Source organism: Cavia porcellus, unplaced genomic scaffold, assembly GCF_034190915.1.
Source record: "Cavia porcellus strain 051 isolate PalLab524CR breed Dunkin Hartley unplaced genomic scaffold, mCavPor4.1 scaffold_1, whole genome shotgun sequence".
In the NCBI taxonomy this organism is placed as follows: domain Eukaryota; kingdom Metazoa; phylum Chordata; class Mammalia; order Rodentia; family Caviidae; genus Cavia; species Cavia porcellus.
The window spans coordinates 29,557,870-29,583,430 of record NW_026947484.1 but is presented as its reverse complement, the minus strand read 5'-3'; the positions used below and the strand labels follow the sequence as shown (position 1 = coordinate 29,583,430).

The following is a 25,561-nucleotide window of genomic DNA, read 5'->3' as shown; positions in this document are numbered from 1 at the left end:
TGAACTTGATAATTTTCTAAACAGCCAAAGTCAAAATAGGCAAAATTTTTTTTAAACAGAACATCTGTATAAACTGTGTTGCAGTCTGGCTACAAAATAAGGATTTCCTTGGGAGTAACCCTCTCCAGTTCCATTTTAGTTTGTTAAATCTGAACTGGCCATGAGATCTAAGAGTCAACTGAGTGGTAGGACTCTGATCCTCTACAGCAAGACACAAAGTCACCTGACAGAATGCATCCAGAAGAAAACATCTGTAACCATAAAGTGACTCATTTTTTCATCCCTCAGATCTATGTTCAGTACTCTTAAAAAATTAGCATATTGTTTGTATCCCAAAATCCTTTAAGTCTGTTTTTCACATTCCCATTACTTTGCTGCAGTATGATTTAGACAAGTATGATAGACAGACTCTAGAGAAAACATTTAGAAAATTTTGTTTCATTATCTACACTTACCTGAAGATGTTTATGGAAACTTTAATAAAAGTAATCACATATTTGTAATGGGAATTTACACCAGAAAAATAATTTCTTCAGAAAGCTAGAGAAAAATTCTGGGAAATTAAAAAGAGATTTTTTTGAATTTCCAAAACCACTTTTAATTTGAATATATGTTTCAATTTTTTGCTGTATGTAAACCATTTTTCTATTAGTGTTGTCCCTAATGTATATTTGAACTAGTAGCATATTTGTATCTAATTGCAAATGATTTTCCATCTAGAACTACACATTTTGGACAAAAATCTTATTAAAGAGTCAATATACAAGTAAGAATAAGAAGGCAACTAACATAGCACAGTTGTTTTTCATTATGTTTGGTAGCACAGAGTAAATATTAAGTACAAGTAACTACAACTCCTTATATAGATATATTTCAAATGAATGTGTGACAAATGAGTTCCCTTAGATAATTTAAGAAAGAAAAGATCATCCCATCCCCAAATCCTTTCTCCCACCGCCACTACCTTTTCATTGTACCAGCACTAAATACTAAAGAGTTAAAATAGAATAAATTAACTTTATTGTCAATCATTACATACAGAAGAATAATTAACTCGGTATGTTTATTTATCTACTTTTTCTACTTGATTAAATGAATGATTGATGACAGGTTACTTGTTTTCTTCTCTTCCTTTTTGTCAGTATAAATGATCAGTATGAAACTAAACGGTGACATTAAAATGAAATCATTAGCAACCTAAAAAGCAGGGCAACCTACATGTGAGAGGCTCATTCCTTCACTGAGAGGTCTAATCGGATCTATCCATGTCCCAAACAGCCCTCTAACATAGTTAGAATATAGTTTTTTAATGCAGTGTTTTCCACTCAAGGTTGACTTAGTTTCTTAAATCTATTATTATGCTTTAGGTCATTCATTTCTTTAAAGGCATTATATTAAAGCTAATTTATAGCATTTAGGATTCATTGCTGATGAATTGATGAGCTATGTATAATAGATGGTAATTGTGTTCTTTTAATCAAACTAAAGTAAACAATTAAGGGAAATAGATTGAGATAGATCCACTCAAAACTGAAATATCAAATAATTGATCACTGATAATTTAACTCATCTGATTGGTTTATGACTTCTCATAATCTGACAACATTTGAAAAGGGTATTACTTCTCTATGAATCAGATATTTAACATCAGCAGCAAAGATTTATAATATACCATCAATAGATATAAATGTTCCTATGTGTGCATGGTAAAAGATATATATATATAATGCAATGGAAAGCTTGCTTCAGCCTCCAAGTCCACTGTCCAGTGCTATGTGTTTTAGAAACCAAAGTGAAATGTTAAATCTCTGTGAAAACTGTTCTTAAATATCTAATTTGGCCTATTTGCTCTTTTGAGCATCACTTAATCATTATTTAAAATGTTACCACTGTTGAACAATTTTGTATTGCCATTCTTTGAACAAGATGAATGAAATAAAATATCTCAAAGAATAGTTTGGGGAGGAAATAAAAAGAGAAAAGAAAAAGAATATTCCAAGTAGGCAGAGGCCAGGAGAAGTGACTGCAGAATGAAGTCTAAGAACTCTGATTTCACTGTTCCCAACAGGGACCTTTCATTAACCACAAAAACAGTGAGTTTCACTACTGACACATTTCAAAGAGGGGGCAACAGGAAAGGAGAAAGAGTTCAACAAAGACATAATGGGCTGAGGAATTCACCCTATTATTTCATAATATAGCATCACATTGTAAAAACCATGAAAAACAAACACATAGGATGTAATATGATCTCATAATATGGTTTCAATTTATAAACAAACACAAGTAAACAATTAAATGTGTGAGTGTAGTTTATGTAGTTAGTTGCTAAACCAAGAGACTATGCTCTATTATGATGACAAATTCGTCCAAAGTAGCCACACTTTTAGGTTCTGACTCCTCCTGAAGGTTGCTAACACCTAGAAGCCTATGAAAAGGCACACATCGCCAATTTGTGCCTTTTCATTAATATATGTGAAGCATTACTGTTTTAGGGACAGTACATTGCATTTTGAAAAAACAAAAATATTTCTGGTTTAACAGTATATACATAACTTCATTTAATTATGCATTATCTGCACCTGTGCAGAATATGAAAAAAATGGGTCTTTCTAAAATAAAAATAATAACAACAACTGGGTTAATTTCAGAAGCAGAGAAAGCCTCTGATCAAGGCAGTAAACAGGCTATAGTTCTCCTTATAATCTTCTCTATAGAAGATTGTGTCATATTCCTTGGGCTATGGTCTCCCCTCACAGAACAAGTCGGCATTGACTTTTGTCATTTTTGAGCACATAATTTTATATTTTAATAACCTAGGGTAGATTATATAATTTTTGTTACATAATAACAAATATATTGTTTTATAAAGGGTTTAATTTTCTGCTATTAGAAGTTTGAGAGTTCTTATTGAGAGGCTTTTAGATTATAAATAGCATTTTATTTTCTTAATTCTGTGCTTGGACTGAAGGCGAGCTGAGTTAACTGCTATAGGTTGTGCATCACCATACTACTGAGGGTAGACCAAGGTTTAGACTCGGTTTTGATACTACAAAAATTGCATAGCACCTATGATGTTAAATTACAGAAAATTAACACATTAATTTGATGCTGGTTGTGTAAATGCTTCTGGCATTTCCTTCAGCACTTAAACTCATTTTCAAAGAATGGACTGCTGTAAAAGAATGCAGGCTCATTAAGAGTTTATTTCCTCAAAATGCTGAAGGATGGCAAGTTTTTACTGTGAAGGGATCAGCTAATGGCATTTATCTTAGCTGGGGGTAGGGGTTCCAAAGCTTTTGTTTTTGAGCAAGCATCACAGGTTCAAAAATGAAAAATTTCATCTTGTCACACCCTGCCTTACCTCGTTTCAAGGCTGGCTGTGTTTTCTTTACACAGAATAAAATTTTAGCAGGAGCAGAAGCCAAATGCTTAAAATGAATGATCAACTTACAATTCGTATGAATCTATTCTTTCATGCTGCTCTGCTTAAAAATAGCATCATAAATGCACATCTGCAAAGACTGTGCAACCCCCCTTTCCTGAATTGTACAAATTATTAGAGTCGTTGACAAAAGGTTTTTTTTTTGTTTAGAGGTTGGTCTGGGCACTCTCTTTGGCAGACTGCCACTTTTCTAGCAGTGGAAATATTGCTTGCAGAAAGCCACATTGTACAGAACAGCTGTTCTGTTAAAACATTGAGCTAGCAGCCCAAGAATTGACTGACTTCACATGTGAAGCAAAATTGTTCCCTCCCTTTGTGCTAATTTAAATAAAATAAAAATACAAAACATTGTATTCCACGCCGTCTAGTCTTCCCTCTCAATTATAGGCTTTAATGAGATGCGTGCTACACAGACATGGGAGATGAGCACTTGACTTTCTCACGGCTGCCCCATGGTATGCTTGAACTCAGCCCATTTGACTTTGAGGCTCACAGGACAGCAGCTCACTCTGTGATTGGATCCTTTCCATATTGGGGTTTAAATCCTGAGCGAACTACATATATTAAGATTTCAAAATTTAAAAATACCAGGCTTTTGTATCTATGAAAATCACAGGCACTGAAAAGAAGATATGAGAAGATTATAACCAAAAGCTTAAATATAAACTATGGTATATGATTCATGCTTTTAGTTGTTTTAAGTTTAGAAATATACACAGGTGTCCTACATGGGATTGAGTATGTTGAAAATAGTCTTCCAACAGAGAAAACCTTCATAGTTCTTTGTACATCTCAGGAGCCAAAATTCTCATTAAATATCACCAGGTTTGGGTTTAACTATATTCATGCATGATGAATATTCTAATAATAATGAGTATATAAAGATCTGGAAAAACATTCAGAAGTAGATCTTCAGTCAGTAATTTTCTTTGAAATAAAATATTTTATTGAAAAGTACCGTAGATATTCACTCAACATGCTCACCTATTAAAAACTCAGCATAACTGAAAGTGAATCAGTTTAAAGATTACCTTCTTGTTCTCATTTTGTATACATCCTTCTGCCTATAATCCCACAGTACACTGCTGAGATCTCTTTTGACATGAATAGTATCTTACCTTATTATTGTGTGTGAATATGTCACTCTTTTGATTGTCAACTCTGAGAGAAGAAAGTTCAGGTTTTTCTCCCTTTGCACTTCCCATAAAGCCCAATATAGTCTTGTCATATAATAAATATTCAAATACTTAAAGGATGAATATGCAAATAAAACTAATGGAGAAATACAATCCATTTCTGATTTTAATAAAAAAAAAACTGGGATCTTAAAACAATAGGATTATTTTTATAAACCCAAATTCTGGGGGAGGAAAATGTCAACTGTATTGTTTCAACAAATTAACCTTGCATTTTAGAAATATTCTAAGAGTTCTTTTGTGTTTTTATCCCTTAAATGTCTACATATTTAGAATCTGTCAAGTCAGTTTCTATAAATTTCATTATTTAAACATTAAAATAAAACCAAGCTTCCTTAACATTCCCAAATCACCTGTAAGAAACACATTAATTTTTTTCTATTTTATTGCAAGCTAAGACATTTTTTACCAGTTAGAATCCTAAGAAGCTTTAAATAGTCCTCCCCTTGGGCTGGGGATTTAGCTCAGTGGCATAAGCACCTGCCTTGCAAGCAGGCGGTCGTGAGTTCGATCCCTGGTACCGATAAAAAATGAAAAAATAAATGAATAAATAAATAAATAGTCCTCCCTGCCTTTCAATGAGTATCAGTTTGAAAATACAGTTCTAATAAAATAAAAACAAAACAAAATTTACTTCTAAGGTCGAATCAAAATCATCAAGAGGAATTGTAACATATTCTTAGAAGTTCCAGTGTAAAATTGGTCAGTTTGGTGGAAGGTACATCAGAACAACAGGGTTCTCCAGGCCAATTTTGACACAAGAAAAGTAAGATTAAAGACCTCAGTCACAATGATTTAAACTCAAAAGTCACAATGATGCTCACAATGATTTGAACTCAAGAATGTCCAATTTCTTTGACCAAGACTGCTTGCTATCACTAAGCCATTCTAAAAACAGAGTAAGACGGACGCAGTGACTAATTACCATGTATTAGTATACTTTGCTGGATCCTTCAAACTTGGGCAGATGACTGGATTTTTATTATAGGTTGCCACAAATTCTTTTGCTAGGGATTGATAGTTTTCCCAGAAGTCATATGTTGAAATCCCAAATCCCCAATGTAATGGTAATCAGAGGTGGGTTTGGGGACAAAACTGTCTTGATGGTGGAACCCTCTTGAATCAGATTAGTGACCTTAAGGGAGTCTTGAGAGAGTCAGTCAGTCTGTGTGTCTCCCCCTCCCTTTTCCCCTCATCCCTTCTTGTCTTCCTCTCCTGTCTCCTTCTCCCTTTCTCTTTCCCCTTCTCTTCCCATACCTCTCATCCTTTCTGTTCCTCCCACCTACTCTTTCCTTTCTATGCTCCTTCTCCTACTCTCTTTAACACACTCTACATGAGTTGGATGAAGGCCCTCAGAGAGAACCAAACCATGCTGGCTGGCACCTTGGTGTTGGATTTCTAGCCTACAGAATGGTGAAAAATAAGCTCACCAGTCTATATAGAATTTTGGTGTAACAACCCAAACTAACAAGATACCCTGCAAGAGTCCCCTTGTCTAATTTCAGGACAGATTTTCTACTTTTCCAAATGGATACGTTCACATAGCAACACATTCAGTAACTGACTAACAGTAAGGAGCAGAGTCTGACTGTTTACCAGATGTAAAGCAAAACACACCATAAACTGAAAAATTTGTTAACAGATTTTTCTGCAACATCAGGAACTAATATCCATAGAAGATACAATGAAAAGCACTTTAGGTTAGGTGTCAGCGAAGCAAATATCACTGTACCACTTATAAACATTCCTGAGAATGTCCCAAATGAGGGTTACCTGAATCTGCATCCCTGTTTTCCTTTCATATCTCTCTAGAACATACTGCATTTTTCACATTTTTAATGCTATCTTCACATCTCTTTTGAAAATGGAAAATGATAGCAATTTTGCTTTTATGCTAAAATTCTCCTGAAAACCTGGATACTATTCATCTATTTTTATAGAAGAAAGCCAATATTTTAAAGTATTTATGTAAAACCCAAACTGTGTACACAGTCTGTTTTCATCATCAGTGCTGATATTCAACACAGTCTTATTTCCCAAACGGTAAAATTATATGAGTGATATGCTTTAATTACAAAACATTACTGAAATTTTGTTTATTTCTGAAGTGCTTTGGGAAGTTATGATTATGAAATCATTGAATTTCAGCATCTTCTAAGCATGTAGTCCAACTGTATTTACTCTTAGTGCTCTTAGCCAATACCTGGTGACTGATCCATCTCAGTGGACAACAGAAAAACTCCACAGCAGCTATAACCTGCTATGCTCTGTTTCCTGAGTGCAGGAAGTTCTGAATACTTTTGGCAATGCGTTAACCACCAAAGACCAGCTAGGCTTTATCTATCTTATTCACTGTAAGTCACATAATAAGTTTGGATTCTTGATATACAAATCTCAAATATCTTATTTCTAAGTATTTTTATGAGAGTTGCAGCCACATTGTACTATCAACCCTCAGTTGAGTAACAAATATGACTAATAAATTATGTAGTAAGATAAATCAAAACTGTTAACCTAACTGAACAGTTGGTTGACTGGCTAAGCTAAAATAAATAAATAACCTTGTACAGATAATATTTTAATTATGTTTCTCCTCAATAATATTGTGTATGTAGAAAAAATCTCTAAGAAGCCCAAGTTTGAATTGTTTACATGGAAAAAATCAGCCAAAAACAATAAGCCAACTCATTTCAATGATTTAATGTGATTTTAAACTCAATTTTTTCAGTAATATACATATTATTTTTCAATAATATAAAAATAATACACATTCCTAGTTACCTAAAAAATATGTCAACAGCACACTTCTAGCTGACACACAAGTTCATTACACTGGTTGACATAGTAAATACACATGAGAACACGTATTTTCTCTGAAGATGATTTTTTTTTTTTTGGTATTTTTGAGATAGGGTTTTACTATATAGACCAGGCTGGACCCGATCACAGTGATCATCCTGTCTCAGCCTTCCAAGTACTGAGATTACAGTCATGCAAAACCACCCCAGGTCCTGAAGATGAGTTTTAAAAATCACTTTTCCAGCCATCCATTGATATTGCTATATATTTGAAACAAATACAAGAATCAACCTATTAAAATCAATAGAATGCTCCTAAAATTATGGATTCTAAAAAGTACCACACTACCCGCCAGCTCTAATGCTATCTAATACAGGGGGTGACAACTTTTAGGTTTAATAATAGTATGCAATATGAATTATAAGTGCACTTATGTTTGCATATAATATAAATGGAGAAACCAGATTCCAATGATATATAACTGCATGTAGAACATAAAGTTTTTATCATGCAGAAAAAATACGCTGTACAGAAATTCTAGAGGCATGAACTATAGTCCCAACTTTGTTATTGACTTTGTTTGTGTCACTCAACTTCTCTACACTGGCATACTCAACAAAACAGGAAGGGAATGGAAGCATGTCTTTAAACCAAAAAGTCTACTGGCCTTCCTTTCCTGATGAGGTTCTGACATTTACTGATATACTATAGACTCAAGAAGGATGTGAAAAGCTGCACTCAATCAGTATTCAAAGCCACAGTCGTTTTTACAGGTGGAGGTCACCACATGTTTATTAAGGCACCACAAAGACTTATGCACAGTATCTAGAAAGCCGTTTGTAAAAATTAAAGCCGCAGTACAATTTCAATCATACAAAGAAGTCAGAGGTGACTCCTTTGCTATGCCTGTGAAATATTGTTATCTGCAGAGGACTGAAACTATATATTGTGCTTTCCAGGGGGAGTTGGGCTAACAAAAGCACATTAAAGAATTCCAATCCTAAAGAACAGAGTCCATAAACCTGAAAGTCCTAAATAAGAGTGTGCAATACAATATAATACAGTACTACAGGATGCCATGACTAAAATATTACATTATCAAGAATTGATAGACTTAAAAAATCTAGACTGTGATATGGGCTATAAGTATGTTATCTAAAGTTCTGTCAAGAGAAGAAAATCAAATAAAAAGTTCCAGACTTATATTTTGTTTGTGTTGTATATTTAACTTTTGGCTTATTTGATTTAAAATTTCATGAGGGCTGTCTTAGTTTCCTGTCTTTTATTTATAATGATTACATGTCTTGATCAAAACAGATAAAAAAGTGATTCATATAAATTTTGAATCCATAGCCTATGAGACACAGGATACTTGATGTATAAGGAAATTAAGTGAAAGAAAAACACAGAAATATGAGCAGAATATGAAGAGTGAGAGCACAGGGATTTTTGAAGCTATTAATAAACAGATTCAAGAAACCCAGTAGCCCCAGGAGAGGCTAATTTGAGACAATACTTGCTAAATCCTTTCTAAGGAATTAGGATTTAGGATTAGAGAGTAAGTAATCACCATGAACAGAATCACTGACAAAAAGAAAATCCAAATGAGAAAACTGAGGTCTAGCAAGGGGTTTACAACACAGATCATGTGGTATATTAAATTTTATTAAAGTTTGCCATGCCATTACTTATTGATTTCACATTTATTTCCCTAGGAAAAGTAAAAGTCTCCAAGGCAGACAACTTAGGGGATATACTAGCAGAATATATTCAAATCTTTGTCGAATGGATTTGAACATATATACACAAGATATGCATGGGTTTCATGAGACTAAGAGTTTCAACAGTCAACACTCTTCCTCTACCCGCAGGTGATGCCGTGGAGCCACTGCTCCTCCCAGCATCTACTCCATACGCTGCTCATTTTTCTTTTGTTTTCATAATACTCCCACTATTCTCTGTCCTATCTTCTTATCCTCCTTTTTAAAGTTTTACTCTGCCTTTTTCTCCTTTCTAGTATCTTCTTCAACTCATCCCAAGATTTCACAACTCTCATAGAGTTACTCAGCTCTGCTGATAACAATCTCCAGATATATTTCAATTCTACACAACTCAATTTAAACACATGGTTAAATACTCTCATAAGTACTATACAATAGTCTGGAGACACAAAAACGAGAACCAACCAGCAGATTATCTCCTCAGTTAGCTCACAGCCTACGTAAGAGATAGTAAATAAAGAAGTAAATCATATAAACTGCCAGTAAGGTGACAGAATTCTGTAACAATGATTTAATAAAAAATGACTAATGATTGGGAGAAAGCAGAAAAGAGTTCCAAAAGGCTGGGACGTGCGGACTGGGTTCTGAAAGATGGATGAAAGTTTAGCAAACTCAAAAGGAGGCTTTAAAGATCAGAACACAATACCCTAAAGTATGTCACAGTGACATACTGAAGATCTTGAGTTAAGAAAAACTAGGAGTTCCTAAGAAATAAGATGTTTAATTTAATCTTCTTCTACCTTCGTCTCTCTGCTTGCTATCTGTCCCACAATACAGTCACAATAACTAGAAGTCCTCTCCCAGGAGGAAACCATGCAACCTGGAATGTTGTTCCGCCTCTATTGCTTCTCCCCTGAAGTCCTTTATGTGACAGGTGTCTGGCCCTATACCAGAAAAAGGAATGCAATACAGAGGCTAATAAGAGTGTGAAAAAAAAAAAAACAGGCTTCCTGGTTGCCCTCTACCGTTGTCTGTTAACATTAGATCACATTCTTTTTGTCCACTCAGATTTCTACATGGCTATGAATTCTTCATTGAATGTAAGCATAAAATACACAGTTTTCCTTGCTTCTCTGGGTCTTCATTTCTGAAGGCTTCCATGTCACATAAAACCTTGTTCTCTTTTTTTTGTTTGTAACTTCTTTTGTTATTGGAATATGTGATACCACTTTTGTGATGGACAAGGAAAATAAATTATTTTTTAACCCATAAAAGAAAAAAAAGCAATCCAGTCAAATTATGGCATAGACAAATATAAAAAAATATGGCTCCTGGCACTGTATATTGCTTGCAAAAAATTAGACGATAGTGGAAGGAGAAGTACATTAATGAATTATAACTAAGGATGCAAAATGATACATGCATAATTTTGTGCCCACAATTCAATAAATCACAGAAGTTCTTCATTTCTACTTCTCCTTTTTGGCAAACTAAATCTGAGAGACAATAAATCACACAAAGTTTGTCTTAATGAGAAAGAATAAATAATTTATTCCTGTTTTTTCTACTATATCCATGTCATTGACCTTTTTTTATAGTAACTTTCAAAAGAGGTACAGTAAACTTTCTTGCAACCAGACTGGTCTTGCTCACACAATTTGCACTGATGCAAGTCATGGACAGAAATGACACTCTGCTAGAAATGAGCCATTTGGATGGATTGTTTTCTGGCAATAGCTGACTAGTATACATGAAAAATCATGTAGTGTCAGTCACCACTCTTAAACATACATTTTATTTGAGTTAGTGTTTAGAGTTGAATAATTCTGGATGCTCAGTAATAACATGTGTCCTTGGAAACAACAGTAAATAGTCAAACTCTTTGAGGCAAGTATAAAAAATAACCTAACAAATGTTATGCGTTTTTCATTCTAAATTAGATTATATTTGATAGACTATAACATGATTTTGTTGATAACAAATCTCTTCATGATAAAATGTAAAATCTCAAAAACGTGGAGTCTTAGAGGCATACTCTGCTATCAGTGAGCGCACACTTATCGAAAAGCTCTTAACATTTAATGTCAGAGAGGACAAATCTGGGAGGCAGGGTACAGAGTTAATACTGCTTGCCCTATTGTGACATAAAATTAGATAAAAGGTTAGCCTTAAATGAGCTCCTTTCAGAAATGATAACTTCAATAAAAATATTTAAAGGATAAATATATAAAAAGATAATATCATATAAATTTAAAAACTTTCCTGGAAGCGTACTAAGAAAAGACAATCATGTCACATTGCATTTTCATATTTTTGTATCCTATAAACACCTGGAACTCACAAACAGAACAAAAGCAATGAACATTAGTAGTTCAGTTTTTAGAAGGCTCTATTTCTATTTGGTACCAACAATAGCTTTGAATTGAGGCAAATGAAACTAAAGACCAGAAAAATCAGTGAGTACCTTAGTTCTCTGAGGATAATGGAGGTAAAAATAGGAATCAAGAAATGTGATGCTTAATCTTAATTGTAAACCTGTCTACATTAAAAGACTACACTTATATTCACAGCTAATTCTGATGTTAAGAGGTGGAGCTCAGGCAAAAGAAACGGGTCACTAAGTGTAAGCTTTGGAGGATACATATCTCACTGGCACTCCTTCCCTGTGCCTTGATTCCTGGCCACCATGATTTGAGCAGTTTTGTTCCACCATACCCTTCTACCATAATGTTCTTTCTTAATAATGGACTGAAAACTGTGAAAGCGTAAGCCAAAAACCATTTCCACTTTTGAGTTGTATATGTCTAGCATTTTGTCTCGGCAGCAGGAAAGCTGACCAATACAGAAAACTGGTACTGGAAGTGGAGCCATTCCTGTGCCTACATCTGATCCTGTCTTTTGGAGATCACTGGAATAAGTTTATGAGAAATATTTGGAGATACGTACTAGAGAAAGTTTAATATGCTTAAGTAGAAACTGATAAATGATTTTTGTGGGAGCTGAGACAGAAATTTAATAGGAACTTAGACATTAAACGTCAGAATCAAGAGATTTCAGATAAGAATGAGAACTCTATTGGGAACTGGACTAAAGGCCATATGTCTTCTACTATGGTAAAACAAAAACAAAAATCCATTTATATTTTGTCCATGGTCTAAGACTTTGAAGATGAATTTAGTGAGTTCAGGATATATAATCTAGTAATGGCAATTTTAAGGCAGCTCAATGTTCAAGCCATGGCACAGGTACCACTGGGCGCTTTCAGCTAGATTTACAGTGGGAACTGGGAGCAAAAATCAGAGCAGAAAGATTTGAAAACTTAAGCTTTGTTTCCCAAAGTAGTACATGTAAAGCTGATTCAAAGAAGATGTGCTTGCTACAGATATTAGTACTATTTTATAAAAAGTACTTTGCATAGGGACAAGAAGAAATATGTCTTCAGCATGTCTCAGGAGCCCCACCCATCATGGATTCATGGGTGCGAAAATGTCAAACTCATTTGAGAAAAGAGAACCTAATCCCATTCTCAGGAAGAGTTCTCTAAGGAATTGGTTCCCTCAGATTCATTTTACTGTGCTCAACCATTCAGGTACTCAAAACCACCGCTACTACAGTTCAAGGGGACAAGGCTGCTGCTCAAGCCAGCAGCAGGCTCTGGTGTCATTCAGATGATGCTGCTTTTACAGGCACGCAGAATGCAAGACTTGTGAGGTCATGGAAGCTGTTACCTATATATCAAAGGAACACCCTGAAGGCCAGGCAACACGCCCCTGAAAGAACGGTGTGTGAAGTTGTTGGGATGAGACTAAGTCTTCAGTGGAGACCACTGGATGTTTGAAAAGAGATGCCAGGAAGGTGAACATATGCCACAGAAAGTCATAGGCCAAGAGAAAAGCCAACCTGAGAGAAGCTAAGGAGTTCATAGCTAAAAGTTTACCTTGAGTCTCATAAGACACTTTCAAATTGGACTCCTTAGCAATGACAGAACAGCTGAAACTCTGAAGAAGGGATTAGATGCAGGGTAGTTGTATTACATTTTCAGAAATTAAGAATTTGCCCTTGTCTTTATTTGGAGAAATGTGGTTTAAGATGCATTTGAGTGTCAAGCTGACAAGGGGTAAAATGTGATGGTTAATCTTAATTGTCAGTGTGACTGGATTAGCAATTCTGGGAGAAGTGATTAGATCATGGGGGCACTAAAGGTGCTGTTAGCAAGTGAGTCCCAGATAGAGGAAGTGGTCACTGGGAAAGCAGTTTTGGAGGGTGCATATTCTGTGACCCTCTTGCCCAGTGCTCTGCTTCTTAGCTGCCATCATGAGAGAAGCTTTGCATCATCACGCCCTGTACCATGATACTCTACTTGGGAAACAGCTGATCATGGACTGGAACCTCTGAAACCGTAAACCAAATAAATCATTTCCTTCCTTGAGTTGTATGTGTTAGGCATTTTGTTTCAACAATAGGAAAGCTGACTAAAGAAGTAAACAAGCAAGAACCAATTTTCCATCTATTATCTCCCTCTCCCAGAACTACAGGAAGCTTTTTCTCAGAATCTCAGGGTACAGCCTATCCTTTTATTATGTTTTTAATAAAGGAATGCCACAGAGTTAGTACACATGGCCATGTGTTAAATCTAAAAACTTTCCTTTCACAAAGTTTTTGGTAAGAAGAAATATGACATTTTCAAGCATGAAGGTCATTTGGCACTTGTAAGTAAATGTGAATCAGCATACAGTAAAGTGCCAGAACATTAAGTGGAAGACCATCAAGCTGCTTAAACCAAAAAGACCTATCACTATGGCAGTCCTGGAATCTCAACCTGTGTATTGAAACAGACTCCATTTTATAAACTGCTATCTACATTTTGAGGACACTCATTATAATAGTGACTCAGTGTCACTATAGGATAACCTATAGTCAGTTACACTACATGAGTATTTTAAATGAATTCATTAAACAGCTTAATGAATTCATTTAAAATACTCATGTAGGGTAACTCTCCCAATGAGTCAGTCAGTTTTAATTCCAGATATCCTGAATAACTTTCAACTCTTCTTTTCCAAGAGCAGAGAATATTTTAGATTTTATTTATTTTAGCATTTTTACTGTCACACACATAAACAAATTATTGTTCAAAAACTGCAATGTTTAAATTGAAAGAAAACTTATTCTTATAATGTTACACATTCTGGTATTAATAGAGTTGCAGCACATAGACTCCAGAAATTGACGGAAGTCTGTGATATTAGAAAGACAGAAAATTTATCTAGGTTTAGCAAATGTCAAATCAGCAGCTATTGCTTTTAAGATTAATAAAAGATATAATGGTTTCTAGATAGCCTCTAAATAGAGATTACTATGAATGGAGAAGTGATTTACCAACAGTCACCACAATGAGATTTCTTTAAAGGTTACAATCATCAGTTATTTAGCTGAAACACTGCTGAGAATGCCTGGTCATTTCTTGAATAATGCATAATGTTCATTGCAGAGTTGATCTGTATTATAACAATACAGATATTCCTAAAATAATAGGAAAAACTATCCGTTACCTTCCAATTGCTTAACATATCATTTCCATGAAGTAATTGACTCGGGACTTATCACACACTGGCACCTGAATGTTTTTTCTGCAAGCATATCTTGTAATAATCTGTATACAATGGGTACTACAAAACAAACTCATCAACCTTTATAGACTGTTAAGAAAAAAATGTAGTGAATACTGGACAGAGTAGAAAATCTTTCTGAAGGAGCTAATTAAAATGATTAAACTTCTATATAGTTGTGTGAAACAAATTTAAATTTAAGCTTTGAAGTTTAATTATTAACATGATCATCTCAGTACATAAAAAGTTGCCTACCTAGTGTGAGTACTTTTCATATAAATTTCCAAATGCCTTTAGATTTATTGAAGAGACTGCTTGAAGAAGCACAACGTATAATGTCTACTGTTTTTATTGTTGGATTATGAACTGCATTTCGCATGATGCTGCAGGTTATTTATATAAGCTTGTTTATCCATATGAACTTCTTCAAGGGCACAACATAGAAAATCTTAATAAATTAAAACGAATTTCTTTTGATGTTATTTCATGAATGTTTGATCAGAATGAGAAGCAGTTTGCATTAAAGAACGGGAGTAATAAATTGTACATATATCGTACAGCAGAAGCAGCTTATAAAAGTACCTACTGCATTTGCAGCAGCATTTGAAAGTCAAGATAAGGTGATGTGTAGTTACTATACTCACATCTTCTGTTCTAATCTCCTGGCAGCTTAGTAATACTGACACTGTCCATGTAACAATATAGGTGCTCTGCCATCATCTGGTTGGAATTTTATAAATAACGAAATCTACAATCACTTTCCAGGCCCCTAAACACTCATGACAAATTTCTTCCTTTTGTCAATACCCCCATGACCTTTCATAAACAGCAACACATCTGGGGGCTGTAGTCCTGTTTTTTCTTCTTATTCAGCTTATTCTTAATAAGTAATGAGTTGATAAAAGATCTCACAGTAAAAATGAATTATTATTCAAAGTCTAAAGCTTAGAAAAATTTTACCTAGACATTTGATGATGGTGATATAAAACAAATACTACTTTTAAAAATGACATGATGTGACTGACACAACAGAATACCAGATAGAAAGGAAAGAAGGCTTATCTTGGATCAGTTAATACTTAAAGTATTTATCTGTAAAATAGGGAAAATCATACATGATGAAAAATTTTGTATCTGTAAAAGTCTGTGATTCTAAATATCAACTGGAATATCATATCAAAGAATAATACAGACACAATGGAGCCATCATGTGTTTCTACTCTAGATTTCATCATTACCAGGAAAGCCTACTCACTGTAAATTCCTTTCCAAATGGATCTAAAGGATAATTATGTACAACAAATTAATACAACTCTAGTACGTCAATTTATTTCAAAATGAGTAATATTTTTACACTGACATGTTTCTAATCTATTGAACTTTCTCTTTCAAGTTGCATGATTCAGAATAAACAGTTACATAGTCTATGGCTTGCAGTGAAAAATAAATCTAATGTATTTTTATTAGAATTACATTCATATTTTATTCTGGGAAAATTCACCCCTACTTTAATAACCAGAATATCCACTAGTTTTTACCAAATTAATATCCACATTTTATAGCCCATGAAAAGGGCTATAAAAGGACTGTAAGAATGGGTATTCATTATTTGTTGTGGATTACCATATATTTATATCCCGAGAGGTACCTCTGCCATGTGTACTCCTTAACCGTTCCATGTCATATATTCTAGAGCAATGATCTGCCAATATGGCCTATGTATTTATGAGACAGGTAGAGGCTGATACCTGTCTCATAAATGCAATTTTTTTGGAAACAAAACCATATTCTTTCATTTACATATTGTCTATGTCTAACTTTAATGCTCACAGGTTCCTAAGTCTACAATATTTACTATGTGGCAAGTATTAGCTTTCCCATCACTGATCTACAACACCTGGCAGTCACAATTTAATAAAGAAGGTTTGCTTCAGGTCACATTTTCAGGAGACTCTGTACATGGCCAGCTGGCTCCAAAGCAAAAACCCCATGGGGAGAAGGGGCAGCAGGGTAAAGCTGCATACTTCACAGTGGCCAAGAAGCAAAGCAAGGAAACAGTACCAGAGAGGAGTAAGCTAGGGAACATGTGGGCCTTACTAAGTCTGCTACACATTTCTTAATAGAGGGAAGTTGACACATCAGGATTAATAGTTGCATAGCCCTTTACAGAAAATGTTTGTCAACTACTGCTCTACATGAAAATAACCTGTCATAATTTAAATTCTAATTTTCCTCATCTCATAAGTATTATACCATCTTTAAGGAAACACAGATTAAATCTCCTTTATCTGAAATCCTCAGCACCAGAAATGTTACAGATTTCAGATTCTGGCATATTTATATACAAATACTGAGTTGTCTTGAGGATGGGGCCCAAGTCTAAACCAAAAATTTATCTTTCATACACTTTTACACATAGCTTACAGGTAAGTCTATGTAATATTTTTAATAATTTTTTGCATAAAACAGAGTCATGATGTGGAATTTCCCAGTTGTGACATCAAATCTGTGCTTAAAAAATATGGAGCATATCAATATAGGATTTTTATTTTAGGGATGCTCAATCTGTAAGGGGTTTACACATGCAGGTACACATGTATGATCATAGCCCCTAGCATGGAACTGTAAATAATCATCACTTTGATCCTTCAGTTCTATCAAAATTCCATAAAAGATTCACTTTTCTATAACAGCCAAGACTACCAAGACTTTTCTAAAGGTGGTTGGCACGGTGTCATCACATAGCTAAAGTATCTCATTCACCTCAGAGGAAGTCACAGGCAGTCTCCACAGTTTCTTACAATGCCCACTTTTATTCTGTTCTCATCAAGGACCTAAATACAAGGATGGGCCATAAAAAATCTAAAAGATCCTTTAGGTCATACTGTTTGAATAACACAGCCTTAAACATAGGAAATCAATGGCCAACACCATATACACATCAACAAATATATGCATGCATATTCAAATTCTTAAAATGCTGTAAGTTGTTAGGAGTTTCAGGAACACACTAGAAAACACCTGCCCTAAATATCACAGTAAAAAGACTTAACTTTTGGAAACTACTAACTTTATGAGTAACTACATCAAAAGTTTGAAGAACAAATACATGTTTATATTTATAACTGTACGGCAATACGTCTATAGAGAAACATGAAACATTAATTCATGGATTGATTTTTGAGGTCAATAAAATCAGTAACTCAAAAAGGCCCGCTCAAGTTGGACTCTGCTCTCTTACTCTTCTTGCTTACATAAGGCAGAACTCATTAGCTCCACAGATTAGCAAACATTCCATACCCTGCCCATCAAGGAAAATTTACACATATTCCTTTGGCATAAATTAACCCTCCCCCAATTTAATGCATAAATCACTTCTTTCTCATTTCTGTGAAATCCTCTACAAAGTAACAGAACGTGTGGTGGACAGACTTTTTGAAAATAAAATAGAAATAGAAGAGGTTTATTTCACCTTCACATGGTGTCTTTCTCATGCAGAGTTCAGATTTCCACATTTGTATCCCTTTAAAGGATTTGATATGCAGGAAAAGAAGAAAGGATGATGGTAAACATTTCATCTTACATCTTACATCTACAGACCATCACATTCCAGACTAAACAGTGGTCTAAAACTTACCTTTTACTGATGTGTTGGGTGGAGGGCCTTCCATTCGCAAGTTCCACGGAGGGTCTCCCTGATTAGCAAAGTCCCGCATTTTCAGATAGCTAATTGTAAGTCGAATGATGGATGCCTTGTCCAGCTGGCTGGTGATGGCTGCAGGGAGAGGCAACAACTTGGCCAATTCATAGAACTCAAAATTTTCTTTTCCCCGGCGGGAACGAGCAGCGTCTCGAGACTTCTCCTTTCTCAATGCTTGTAAACTGAAATTGAAGGAGTAAAAGTATGTTATTTAGGATAAATAACTCTGGCACCAAACAGAAACTGCTTCTTTTTTATTTCTTTTTTCCTTAACAACAACAAAAAAATCTACCAAAACCTACTTTAAAATCAGAGGACCACTGGAAAATGAGTTTCAGAAAATGTCACTTAAAACATGCTATCTCTGGCCTTTTGTCACCAACTCAAGTCCAGTGAGTAAGAATAGCATTTTCCATGTTAATTTTTTTTCCCCTCTGATTGTGTGTGCATTGAAATATAATCATTGTTCCTAAGAGACAGTATAAGTTTATAGGTGAGGCAAAGATTGGGCTTATACTCATATACCTACTTTCAAGCTAATTATTTGGTTCATTAGCCTTTCAGCAGCAAGGCATCTTAAGGCATCTTAAACCATCAAAAGGAAACACTTTGAAAAAAATTTCAATTATCATCTTGGGGAACAAAAGGTAAACACAAATGCAATTCACTTTGACAGAATCAACAAATATAATGTTGATATGCTTCCAGCCTTCAGTAAGGATCATGACACCTTCAGTCAGATGAAGAAAACATCACACGGAAAATAAAGATTTCAGTACAACTCCAGAAATGTGCTGATGTCTGGTTGATAATAGAATTTTATAATTCCTTTTTAAATGGACATATATTAGTAGACAGACAAATTCTCTAAGATCCTAAAGAACACACACACACACACACACACACACACACACACACACACAGTCAAACTTTAGGGTAACATAAAATGAATACTGGAAGGTAAAACTTTGTCTGGATTATTAAAATTTATAAATATTATAGACCTATTACTTCACAGAAGAGGCAACAGGTGGGATGCAGCATTTCCTTTAACTATTCATGCACATTTCTGTTTGAAGTGTGCTCACATTGCTGAGGGCAGAATCTGGCACAAGTGAAGTTGTGCATGGGCATGTGACAGGAGAATTCCACCTCCTCTGTTCCACACTCCTTCTTGTCTGATGAGAAATGTATTCAGAATCAGACCCCAGTAAATAACTGGTCCATATCTACAATACTAAGGTATTAATAAAATAAGTTTATCTATCCAAATTATTGAACCCTAGAAGTATTTCACATCTTTGCTTCTAGCATTTTGGCTTTCCATTATAATAAGAAAAAGAGAGAGACAGAAGGAAATGAGTCCAGAAGGATAGACTAAAATGGGTTGGCAGTGTGGTTCCACTCTCTAATAATATACCATGGAGCATAGTATTGTATATTAACATTATTGCACCCCTAATATCACTCACAGAGGAAACTGCACTCACTATAGACATCCAAAATACCTTACTGAATATCTGTATAATTTGAGAAATGTCAAAATGCTCACAATGAGAAATGTGTTCAGTTAATATCCCAAGGCTATCATGCTTACTCTATTGACAAAATCTACTATATTAGCTAACTATGTAATCTCAAAATTAGATAAGTAAATGCTATTATTTTCAGAATCAAAACACTTTCAGATGACAAATCTTTGCCCCTTGGTAAGACTGGTGATAGATAACCTCAAGCAAAACCCTTGTTGATAATATATTAAATAAAGAAGGGCTAGTCACTTACTGCCCCGAATCTTAGTCTTCATTTGATTCTACAAAAACCCAATTGTATAGCCTCTCATAAATTATGTGAGTAAAGTGAGAGATATCTTCTGATATGGTAAAGTATAACCAGGACACAAGTTAATATCTTAGAATCATAAAAGTTTCTCAGGCTTCCTTTTATAAAATAAAAAGCAACTTATCTATGAATAATTAAGTTAGCTATGCCTAAAGAATTATGTTTTTTGACATTTTTTCTCCACCACTTGTACACAGGGGATGGTACAGTGGTTCAACTTCAGTGTTTTAGTTTGTTTCTGTTCTTGTAAACCAATACTACCTCAAAAGGTACAATAAAGTTTTCTTTTTTTGCTCTACTGACTATGGTGGAGTTCTAGAGCAGAGGTTGCAAGGACCATTAAGGTGATGCAAAGAATGCCAATTCCTGAAGAAGACTGAAGAGGAGACTGTGGGAAACTGGAGGTAACATCTGCAAAGAGTGCACAGTTCCACCTGATCACTGTTTTGGGGAAGGATTCTCTGATGTCACTAGTTTCCAGCATTGCAATTTCTACTAAAGAAAATATAAATTTTTATTTTATAATTTCAAAGTTTAGAACATTCACTAAACAAAGGTTTTAAAAATTGTGCAGCCTAAATAAAACAATGTCATAGTTAAATATGAGCCAAGAACTCATTTCATAACTCGGTAATGTTGTGGGGGGGCAGATTTTTTAATGTAGTTTTGCATGGATGTTATATGTAAATTTCCTTTATTTATGTCACTTAAATGATCATGAGTGGATTCATTCATTACCTAACTGACATTCCTAATATTTATACTAGCACTTTCTCTATGCAACTACAGCAAAGTAGATTTAGCAATTACTCTGAAATTGATATTAATGCATAAGGTTTTCAATAAACTAAGGGAAAATTTAATCCTCATGGGATCCACTGACAATGGTGAAGAAAGACATAAAGAAAAGTTCATCAATGAGTACCCAGAAAATCCAAGGTACTATTTATTGCACAGCGATGTGGCTGTAGATAACCATTAAGTATTGCACGTTTCAAAAGCTAGAAGAAAATATTTTGAAACTTTTTAACAAAAAGAAATTATAAATACTTGAGGAGATAAAGGCAAAGCTTACTTAGACATTATGTAATATGCACACATATTGAAAATTTCTTTGTACATTAATATGCACAACTCATGGTTCTGTGTATCAGTTAAAACAATAAAAAAATCCTCATGGAAAGGGAAAGCCTAAGAACCTAGAGATCAATGGAACAGGCTCTGAAAGGATGGAAGGAAGACAGCTCTTCTGCATCCACGTGGGATAATGCAATCAACAGACATGAGCACTTTTGGATGCCTTGCCCAAATATCATATGTTACTGACTTTTCTAAAATAATCCTGAACAGGGCTTATTTTACGTGTACCTATCATGGTTAATTGTTGTACTCTTTTCTACCTCCTTGCTTTTTTTTCAACTCTAATATACACTCTATCGCCCTACTAGAGTAATCTTCTTGGCCATAATATTTAAAAAAATATGATTTCCATGACTCCCACATCACATCATTATGCAAGTACCATAGTTCATAAGACTTTCAGAATGATATCCCTGTGTCTGTAATAAGTAGTAATTGGTTTGGAGGAGACCAGCAATAAAATACAGTCAAAGGATTATAAAAGTGGTTGAGAAACTGGCATAATAGATGAGGCTAAAGACCTTAAGACAGTTATACAGATTGTAGATTAATCTTTTGCTTGCTTTTGTAAAGTACAACATACTTATAAGCAATTCTCAAATTGAATTAAGGACTACATTAAAACCTAAAATAAACTTTATATATGTATGCTCTATTCTAAACCAAAAAATTGTGACTGAACATCTATAATACTAAAAAAAGAATGCATTGGTTATAAATGAATTAAATGTTATAGTACCAATTTCTGACATCTGAAATATGAATAAACTTCAGGTGCTTAATTAGTTAGTTCCTTGGCCTAAACTTTCACTGCCCTACTATTCTTCCATTTAGACTTTGGATAGTGGTGAAAAGAAGATTTGATTCGTCCCTAGCAAAAATGATAGAAATATCAGCTCTTCCTAGACTACTTTATCATCTTCAACTATAATTATCAACAACAAAAAATCCAAATGATTTTAAAAGACTTCATAAATATGTGCATATATAATTTCTCTAGATATCACTTACAAAATTATATGTGTAAATGTGTACATTTTTGGAGAGACAGTAAATGATTTTCAGATTCTTAATGGTCACTGACTCTAACTAAAAAGTTAATAATCTAATATCTACAATATCTTCTAGTAAGAACACAGAATGTGCAGTTACACTACTTTGGTCTAAATTTTAGTTCCATTATTTACAAATTATGTAAAATGAAGCAAATTATTTAACTTATAATGCCTCAGTTTTTCTTGTCTGAAAAATGCAATTATATTATAACTTTATATAGTTGTAATGCTGTATAAATAATGTTTTTTATAAATACTTACAATGGTGGATGACTATCTTAGTTACTTTTCTCTAGTTGCTAAGACAAAATACACACTGCCTAAAATTAAATAAGGAAAGCTTTATTTAGCTCACAGTTTGTGGAGCTTCAATTCATAATCAGTTAACTCCAAGGCATGGTGGCAAGGTAGAGAAGCAACAGTTCATGTGGGTGGAAGACAGCAAAAGCAACAAGAACAAAAAGAGAAGAGTGCAAGAGAAGAGTCTATATGTCCCTTATATTGTATGTAGGTTACCCACCTTAAAGTAGGGGGGCACTGACACCCATAATCCCAGTATTGGGCCATAAATCAATCACAAACTCTAAAAGCCTGCCCCTAAGACCGCATGAAGCTTTGAGGTGAAAGCCAGCCACAAACCATAACATTATTTGCCCAGCCCTACCAAACACTCATACACATCCTTTATGAAAAAAATTTTACTCCAAGAGTTGTCAAAATCCTAACAGTTTCAGCATTGCTGAAAAGTCCGTGTCCCAAATCTCCACTAAGATGTCAGACAAACTCTTAGCTGCAAGAAATGCTATATGAATGAAAAGAAAGTTAAACACTCAACTTTCAATGGCACAAAATAGACATCTCCATTCTAAAAGTTATAAACAAGGGGATACAAAGGAAAAGGATACAAAAGAACAAGTTCAAAATCCAACAATGCAAACACTAACTTTTGTAATTCCATGTTCAACCTCCAAGGCAATCTGTGGCAAATTGTGAGTTCCATGGGGCTTGACTGGTTCTGTCCTTATGACACTTCTGGTAGTAGTAGGCTTCTCTCTTAGGCACACTCTGTTCAATCCTGTTTTCTTTAGGTAATTCATGTTGCTGGCTTTCCAAACTTCTTGCTTCTCTACCACACCTGTAGCTTCACTCACAGCTTTACACACGGACCTCTCAGGGGCACACTGCCTGGCCTCCCTGGCCTTCTTTTGAAATCTGGGTGGAAGCCTTTTTAACTTCAGAACTCTTGTATTCTACATCTAAAACTAGCACCACATGATTGATGCCAAGGTCTACTGCCAACTGGAGCAGTAACCAGAAATTTTTCTCTTTTGACTGTAGGTAAAGAATGTTTATAATGCTGGCTACTCTGAATCCAATTCTGTGGAACAAATTATATATGCTCCACCATTCCGGAACATGGTGTGGCTGTCACCATTCTAGAACATAGTGCTTGCAGCTTTCATCTCAAAACAAAGTATTTCACTTTTGTAGTTTTGAGAATGCAAAGAGTAGAGTATTCCTGTTTCTTGTGATGCCGTCAGGCCATCTTTTATATTTTCCTGCTCCCTCTCAGCAATCTAGATCTCTTCAGCTTGTCTCTGTAGTCCACAGCTTTTTCTCTGGCCAAACTCACAATGTTTCAAATCATTCTGCGGGCTCTTTGCTCTTGAATGTCAACATAAATCTGGTTTAAAGCCTTCAACAATAGCCATGTCACTGTCTCAACATTTGACTGCCTTGAAATTTTTTCTGACAGTTTAATTAGCCCATCGCCCTTAATCTCAGTCTCAGGCAGTCTCTGAACATGATAAAAATGCAGACAAAATTTTTTTCCAAGCCATAACACATATAATCTGGAGTCCAACATCCAATGCAGTTCTTCTTCCCAGCAGAAACCTCCCAAGTCTGAACTTTACTGGCAGAATTTCTATCAGCCTTCTGGTCTTGTGAGTTCTGACTAGAATCTCCTACACAGAACAGTCAAAAGTGTTCCAGTACTACTTTTTCAGGCAATCTCTCCAAATCTTTCCAAATTCTTCCCAAAAGCCAATCCCAAAGGCTCTTGAGCCACATGGTCAGGTATAGCCACAGCAATGACCCCACTCCTCCAGTACCAAATTCTGTCCTGGTTACTTTTCTTCCATTGGTGGGACAAAATATTCAAACAAAATTATGGAAAAAAGGGTTTATTTAGCTCACATCTTGTAAAGGTTTCAGTCTATAATCAGTTGCCTTGAAGGCAGGTTAGCATGGCACAGTGGTAACAGTTCATGGCAGTGGAAGACAGCACAAGTAACAAGAGCAAAAAGGGTAGAATGTAAGAGGAGACTTTCTGTCTCTTATATTGTATGTAGGCTACCACCCTAGGGTGAGTGTAACATTCACACCCATAATCTCAGCATTAGACAATGAATCAATTACCAACTCTAGAAGCTTGCCCTTATGACTGCATCAGGTTTCAGGGGGAAATCCAGACACAAACCATAACAGTGGCATACAGTGACAAGACATGGTAAATAAAAACATTCACATTGATAGTTCTATTCTTTGAATGTCCAGAATACTCATTTATAATATACATACTCTATTATCACTAACATGATTCCCCTTCACTGGTCCTTACTTATCACATTGTATACTTACATAAAATTTCTTTATTAATGAGATACTGATTTTTCTTATTAGTATAACTTTATTTTTTGGTATACCCATTATATATCACAAGTATACTTAATAAATTATAATATATATTTAATTAATGGAAGTTTATACATTTACATAAGTAAATTGTTTTTTACAGTATAGTAGCCATTTTACTACATTAATCCAAAAAATGGCATTCATTTGTAGGAAAAGCAATTTTGCTCATATTGTAAAAAAAAACATAAAACAGATATTAAGAGATTATTTACTAGGGAAGACTATGAAAATATCTATGAAGATTTTTAAATGGATGTGATAATTATTAGTGAGAAAGAATATACATGTATTTTTTAGAAGAAAGATGATTTTTCAAAGATCTTTTGAAGATCACCAATCTAAAAGTTCTTTTGG

At 34.7% G+C, this 25,561-nt stretch overlaps 1 protein-coding gene across 18 annotated transcripts in view; it reads right to left on the bottom strand.

Annotated features, from left to right (window-relative positions):
• The window catches only part of Npas3 (neuronal PAS domain protein 3), an 815,093-nt gene that overhangs the window by 546,002 nt on the left and 243,530 nt on the right, over positions 1-25,561 (bottom strand). For 10 of the 18 annotated variants that reach the window (XM_063246612.1, XM_063246603.1, XM_063246606.1 and 7 more), the window contains one exon: positions 18,408-18,652. In XM_063246612.1, coding sequence (XP_063102682.1) covers positions 18,408-18,652 — 245 coding nt within the window. Of the gene's footprint in view, positions 1-18,242; positions 18,294-18,407; positions 18,653-25,561 lie in introns of all 18 variants that reach the window. The other 8 variants (XM_063246583.1, XM_063246621.1, XM_063246632.1 and 5 more) reach the window with 1 other exon arrangement.